Source organism: Pinus tabuliformis, chromosome 3_1, assembly GCF_031772625.1.
Source record: "Pinus tabuliformis cultivar Carrire ecotype Pingquan chromosome 3_1, CPIR1, whole genome shotgun sequence".
In the NCBI taxonomy this organism is placed as follows: domain Eukaryota; kingdom Viridiplantae; phylum Streptophyta; class Pinopsida; order Pinales; family Pinaceae; genus Pinus; species Pinus tabuliformis.
Window position 1 is genome coordinate 728,112,942 of NC_142301.1, and position 7,493 is coordinate 728,120,434.

General features: G+C 35.5%; 1 protein-coding gene across 1 annotated transcript; it reads left to right on the top strand.

Moving 5' to 3' along the window:
- The first annotated feature begins 3,293 nt into the window (after positions 1 to 3,293).
- LOC149189351 (exocyst complex component EXO70A1-like) lies at positions 3,294 to 5,905 on the top strand. Its single transcript, XM_089413195.1, has one exon. It carries the CDS (start codon positions 3,510 to 3,512, stop codon positions 5,433 to 5,435), a length of 1,926 nt encoding a protein of 641 aa, XP_089269321.1. The 5' UTR covers positions 3,294 to 3,509; the 3' UTR covers positions 5,436 to 5,905.
- The last annotated feature ends 1,588 nt before the right edge of the window (positions 5,906 to 7,493 follow it).

A 7,493-nucleotide genomic window follows, 5' to 3' on the forward strand; every position in this document is an offset into this window, starting at 1 on the left:
TAATATGATCACCATAAAATTAGAAAATTATTTTTAAATTTACTAAAAAAATAAAAATATTAAACATTTTCTTCCAACTTTAATTAAAAGAAAGTCAACGAGAGTAAGAAACAATTGATAATCACTCACAATAAAGGCACTAATAAATATTAATTTGGGCGACATCAGATATCGAAGACATTGTTGAGGACGCCATTTCAGTGATATTTAGGGTCTCCAAACAAATGGAAAAGAAAATGAGAATCGAGCAAACTGAGAAACCAGGAATCCTCGCTTGAAGTAAACCCTGGCATATAAAATAAGTTTCCAACATGCTTGGTAGTCAAGGGAATGAGCGGTACGATAAGTGCACAGAAAATGAGAATCGAGCAAACTGAGAAACCAGGAATCCTCGCTTGAAGTAAACCCTGGCATATAAAATAAGTTTCCAACATGCTTGGTAGTCAAGGGAATGAGCGGTACGATAAGTGCACGTGTCAACCATGTGAAGATAACAAACATTGAGGAGAGAGGAAGAGGCAGTAATTTAATGATTATGTTTTTTTGCTTTTAAAGTTATGGAAATTCCGTTTATATTTTGAAAAAATCTGGCAAGAATTTTTGTAAATCCAATTAAAAGCCGTCAAACTTCATAATTGTAGGTGTTTAGAGGTTTTGATGGCGCTGAATCCATTTCCACCATCACAAAAACATGATTCAAACACCACATTTACAAGATTTTTTGAATTTTTTTTGCCCAGATTCCGGCCACTTTTAGCTCCGCCTCTGTAGATGACTCCATTGGAGAGTCAATAAAAGAGAATAGTAAGTGAAATTCACGAGAGTTGAACAGTGAACAATATTTTGTTAGCAAATTTCCTTTGAAATATAACGTTTTTTTTAATGAGATATTATAATTAATTGAAAAATATATAAAAGAAATTAAAATATTAAATGGTTATATTAAATATTTGATTTCTGTTAAATAAGTTGTTATTTTGTAAATATATGTTTTCATTAATCACATCATTAAGATTTGTATATTACTTTGTTTGTTTTTGTAATAAAATCTTAAAATTTTTAATTTAATTATTAATTAGGGTAGTTACAGAAATTAAATGGAAGTAAATACTAATAATTCATAATAAATATCAAAACACGCATTTAATGATAAATGAAAGAAATTATAAAAATTATAATTTTTCTTTAAATTAATATTAATTATAAAAAATTAATATATAAGTTAAACATAAATACATTTAAAAAAACATGGAACATAATTTTTAACCAGGGAGATTTATCCCCAATTTACCATGGAGATTCTTAATCTATAAATAAGTTTTGTTACAATACTATGGCTTATGAATATCATATGCCCAAAAAATCATAACTCACCTCATTTAACACTTGTTCAAGTGAAATTTTTTTAATTATTAATTTAATTAAAATGATAAAAATGGTATAGCCACTTTTGAGATAAATTTTAACTATTGATTTGTGTATAATAATATGAATATTTTAGAATGCTCCATGGAAGTTAAATCTTTAGCATCCACCTAATAATTATTGATAATTAAATTATAATTCTAAAAGCCCTATTTCAAAATACATAATATGAATATTCTAGAATGCTCTATGGAGGTTAAATCCCTACAAAGTAGTCACTATAATAATATTTCTCATCATCATGTCACTCACATTGAACCTAGATGGGGAGATAACAACTATTTTGTCCAACCACTTGAGATAACCTCAATTGACTATCTTAAAAGTAGTTATATCTTTTTTATTATTAGTTAATCATGGTATTATTTGAATTTGAGTGATGATTTTTTGAACATGTGATATTAGTTAACCATACTATTATAGATTTACAAGCTCAATTTTTTTAATGATAAAATAGAAGTAAATAAATCTATAATTAAAAATTAATGTATATATTAATTTTTTATAATTAATAATAATGATATTTTAACATAAAATAATAATTTAATTAATATTTATGTTTTTTTTTTTAAATTTTGATAATATGAAATTTATTAAACCAACATTTAATATTTCATATATGAAATTTTCAACCTCTGTTTACAATAATTAAACTCAGCGTTTTGTTAAATAGGTTGTTTTATATATATAGAATGTTTCACCTGTGTTACTATGAAATAATTTATTGTCTAAAGGTATGATAGATAAAATCAACCTGTGTCATCATAAAATTATTTGCTAAATTTTGATAATATGAAATTTATTAAACCTAACATTTAATATTGCATATATGAAATTTTCAACCTCTGTTTACAATAATTAAACTCAGCGTTTTGTTAAATGGGTTGTTTTATATATAGAATGTTTCACCTGTGTTACTATTAAATAATTTATTGTCTAAAGGTATGATAGATAAAATCAACCTGTGTCATCATAAAATTATTTGCTAAATTTTGGTAATATGAAATTTATTAAACCAACTTTTAATATTGCATATATGAAATTTTCAACCTCTGTTTACAATAATTAAACTCTAGCGTTTTGTTAAATAGGTTGTTTTATATATATAGAATGTTTCACCTGTGTTACTATGAAATAATTTATTGTGTCAAGGTATGATAGATAAAATCAACCTGTGTCATTATAAAATTTGCTGCACCTTATTGTACGATTTCACCCCTGTTTATCTATAACATCTGTGGAATGGATAATGTTCGCCCAACAACAAAGCCGCCCAGAAAACTGAAGGGATAAGCAGATACAGATCACGATGATTGGGTCCCGGAGGGCGAGCAGGTATACCTACTCCATTAGTAAAAGTCAACCATGAGGGGCGAATCCGTGCTGGTTCCCTGCATCTCGACCAGGGTGTGTTCACCGACTTAAAACCAGAAACGATATAAACTTTACAAATAGGCCGTAGTCTAACGATTATGGTTTTTGTTTTGAAAGTTTTGGAAATTCGGTTTATATTTGAATAAATTTAGCAGAATATTTTTTTAAATACAAGTAAAAATGATCAAATTTTATAATTTTAAGTGTTTTGTAAATTTTTGAGACACTAAATCTATTTCCACCATCAAAAACACTACAATATTTTTTGAAACTTTTAACCCAAATTCCCAAATTCCAACTCCTTCCTAGACCTACGACCCTCACTAGTGCACTCTAAATAGAACGGATGTGGGCCCATACCTTCATCGTGGAGCCCATAAAACCAAATGCCGGCGTTGTTATACCACGTGCACGCATCCTTGCATTTGGGATGGTCACATTTTAAGACCGTTAAATAGGAGAATCACCACGCTCACTCTTACGCGTCCTATTCTCGTGTTTCTCGAGGCTTCCGACGCAGGATTCGTGTGTTGAAAGCAGTGACAATCTTCACAATTTCTGGGTTTCCAAAAATTCTACGCTCTAGTTCTCCCTGCTCATCATTCTATTGAAATTCAGGAGTATATCCGAGTTCTCCGTACTCATAATTCTGTTGAAATTCCAGAATATCACGGGCAATCTGTGGATACTAGATATTTTTATATAGGTCAATGGAAATAGAGGAGATAACAGGAGATCAAGGAGCGGACGATAGAGTAGTGGCCATGGTACATCATATCGTGAGATCTCTGAGCGGCTCCGAAAGCATGACGAGAGACATGCTGACAACGATTTCCACCCTCGACAACCGACCTTCGGCCATGGGTCGTCAAAGTCCCGCTAACCCACCTGCGAAATCAGTTTCTGTGGAGACCAATTTGGCCTCCGCCGACCGGATAATCTCATTCTGGGAGTCCAACTCGTCCAAGGCCATGCTTTTCCAGAGTAGCCGAAAAGAGGCCAACGAGTATCTCGCCGTCGTGGACGGTCTCCGTCAACTCATGGAAAATCTGGTGGCCGCGCACAACAGATCCGACAAACTGGTGCGAGCGCAGCGCCTCCTGGAGACGTCGATGGCTCGTCTGGAGAAGGAGTTTGACCGGATTCTGTCAGCGAATGTCAAGCCAACCATGGCGCCGGACGACGGCAACTCTAACCACGGTTCGTGGGACGAGCTGTCGACAGATGAAGACAGGGAGAGCAGCAGCGGGCACCGTCGGGGTCGGAGTTCGAACGCCGACGAGATTTGTGAAATCGACATGATGCCGCTGGACGCCGTGCTGGACCTTCGCAGCATAGCGAAGCGCATGGTTGCCAACGGGTACGGGAGTGAGTGCGTTCGAATCTACCGGCAGACGAGAATGTCCGTAATTGAAGACTGTCTCAGCAGAATCGGCGTCGAACGGCTTAGTGTGAGCGAGGTGCAGAAGATGGAGTGGGAAATTCTGGACTTCAAGATCAAGAACTGGATACACTCCGTGAGAATTGCGGTGAGGATTTTATTCGCTAGCGAGAAACGGCTCTGTGACGAGATTTTTTCGGGGCTTAATAACGTTCGAGATTCTTGTTTCGCCGAGGTCGTCAAGGGGCCTACGATGAAGCTTCTGGCCATTGGGGAATCCGTGGCCATGAGCAAAAAGTCAAGCGAAAGGCTCTTCAGAGTGCTCGACATGTACGAGACCTTGTGGGACCTAATGCCCGACATCGAAACCGTTTATTGCCAGGAATCGTGTGCGAGCGTGAGAACACAGGCATCTACGATCTTAGTTCGATTCGTGGAGTCAGCAGTGGAGATCATAACGGTATTCGAGAATGCAATCGAGGCAGAGAATTCAAAAACCCCAGTCCCCGGAGCCACGATTCATCCACTTACCGGGTATGTTATGAATTATCTGATTTTTTTGTCTGATTACAAGGAGACCCTCATGAACATCACAGCAAATGCACCCGGCCATGGACAAGATGATGAATTGGGCAGCCGAGTCTCTGCTCTGTCTGCGAGACTGGGATGTATTATCATAAATCTGCAGTGTAATTTAGTTCTGAAATCTAAGCTCTACAAGGATGTTGCCATGTCAAACCTGTTTCTCATGAACAATCTTAATTATATTGTCAGTAAGGTCAAGGGTTCAAAGCTTTTGGGACTGTTAGGGTATGGCTGGTTGAGGAAGAATCAGAGCGAAGTGAGGCAATACACGGAAAATTACGAGCGCGCGGCTTGGATGAAGACACTCAATTATTTGAGGGACGAGGGAATTCATGTGAGTGGGGGCACTTCCAGTGGGTTGTCACAGCGGGCCCTGAAGGATCAATTAAAGGGTTTCGATTGTGCAATTGAAGAGGCGCTCAAGAAACATTCAGCTTGGATTGTGCCGGATTTGCAGCTCCGGGAGGAGCTTAGAATTTTAGTCGCAGAGAAGATAATACCAGCCTATCGGTACTTCCTGGGAAGATTCAGAAAGTCTTTGGGAAGTGGGAGCTATATTAAGTACACGCCTGAAGACCTGGAAGCTCATCTCCTAGATCTGTTTCACGGAAATTCATCATCCCTGAGTTCATCATCAGGGAGATCCTTAAAGGAAAAAGGAGGGAGATGAGAGTATTGATGTGAACAAAATCTATTGGTAGGGATATGTCATTGTATTAAAATTATTTGATTATTTCATCACAGTAAGATAGCTTGCAATTGAAGACATCACAATAAGACCTTATAGACCTTTAGACCAGGAAAAACTTGGTACTCTGGATTAAAACCCTTGGACCGCTGATACCTGCATATATAACCTTAACATTCTTTTCATTTATGTGAAAGAGTGTTGATTCTATGTAAACTGTATACTCAAGATATGTTCCTAATGTAAATGTTCAGTGCACAATATCTCCTAGCAAACTCAGTGCAGAGTTATTTTGCATGCCTCTTCTTTGAATTATTTTTGTTTCTTTGTTTCCTGCATGCCTTTTCTTGAATTACTTTTGTTTCTCTGTTTCCACACCTGCACTCTCTGTTTTGATTGGAAATTTTAGACTAAATTGAAACCTCAATGCTTGAAGGCCTAATATTACAGCGACAGAGGTCGTAGTTTGTGAGTGCAGATGGGAATACGATTGCTAGGGGCTAACGGAATTCATGTTGTGCTTCATTTAACATAGAATGGCTCCACATATTTTACTTATATATATATATATATATATTTTTTTTTTTTTTTTTTTCTATTACTAGATGTAAAAGAAATACATGGTCATTGGATCAGGAGGATCCAGGATTGGTCCATTGTGGCATACAATTTTTAAAAGACTGACTACATGAATCACTAAAGTTGGAAACCTGCAAAGCCCAGATACCTCTTCTTGAAAGGAGATTTTGTCATTGGATCAGGAGGATCCAGGATTGGTCCATTGTGGCATACAATTTTTAAAAGACTGACTACATGAATCAATAAAGTTGGAAACCTGCAGGGCCCAGATACCTCTTCTTGAAAGGAGATTCATAATATAGACTATCTCCATGATCTACAGTTTTCTGTTTCAGATTGTAACTAAACCAGTTATCTCTGTGCCTGTGAACCGAAGGTTTTGTGCCTTTCAGCTTGTAACTAAACCAGGTACGAAGGTTCTGTATCTTTCAGCTTGTAACTAAGCCAGGTATCTTTGTGCCTGTGAACTGAAGGTTTTGTATCTTTCAACTTGTAACTAAACCAGGTATCTCTGTGCCTGTGAACTGAAGGTTTTGTATCTTTTTGTAGCATCATTTGCTATCCCATATATGTTATATAATTTGTTTTAAAAAAAATTAAAAATATATCATAATCAATAATAAATAATATTTATGATTAATTGCGTCAAAAACCAAAATTTATTTCCCAAATTGATTAATTCAAAATGTTGTACTCTATGTAGGTTTTTTTTGGTCAATTTTGTTAAAAATTACAGAGATTTTTGGAATAATTAGTTTTTTTTCAGGGGGCCGGCCCGGCTGAAGAAGCTATATATTGTTAAATACATTATGTACATAGTACATACATCACTGGCCATGGCCTAAATACACTGCATCGCAGCTTCGCAGGACTCGATACTGGCCTGGGGACGTGGAAACGGACCGCCCGACCATTACATTATGCACTCACCTGCCTTGAACCATTACAACACTATTCATATTTTACATTTTTAAACTAATTATTCCAACGCACAAATCTTGGAATAATTAGTTTAAAAATGTAAAATCTGAATAGTGTCGTAGCAGTTTTTTGTCGGCATTAAATTTATTTTACATTCAAAATCATATTTTAAATAATAATAAAAAACACCATTTCACCCAAAAAAAATTATTAAGAAAAAACCACCACTCCATAAAAATGTTTCTTATGGACCGAAGAACACTTAATTCCACTTAAAAATTATTGTTAATTATAATAAAAATTTAGCTTCATAAATTGTTAATTTTATTGTTAAACACACATTCTTACTTAATTTATTTCACACCAACTTTTTGGTGGTTTAAAATTATGAAGGTGTGAATTAACAAACCTTATGAATTAACAAGTATATTGGTGGAAGTAGCAACACCTCCCTGCTCGATCATTTTTAAGCCCATCAAGTTACCTTTCAAGAAGCTGCTCCTTTACTTCACATTGATTTTGTCATACACACGAGAAACC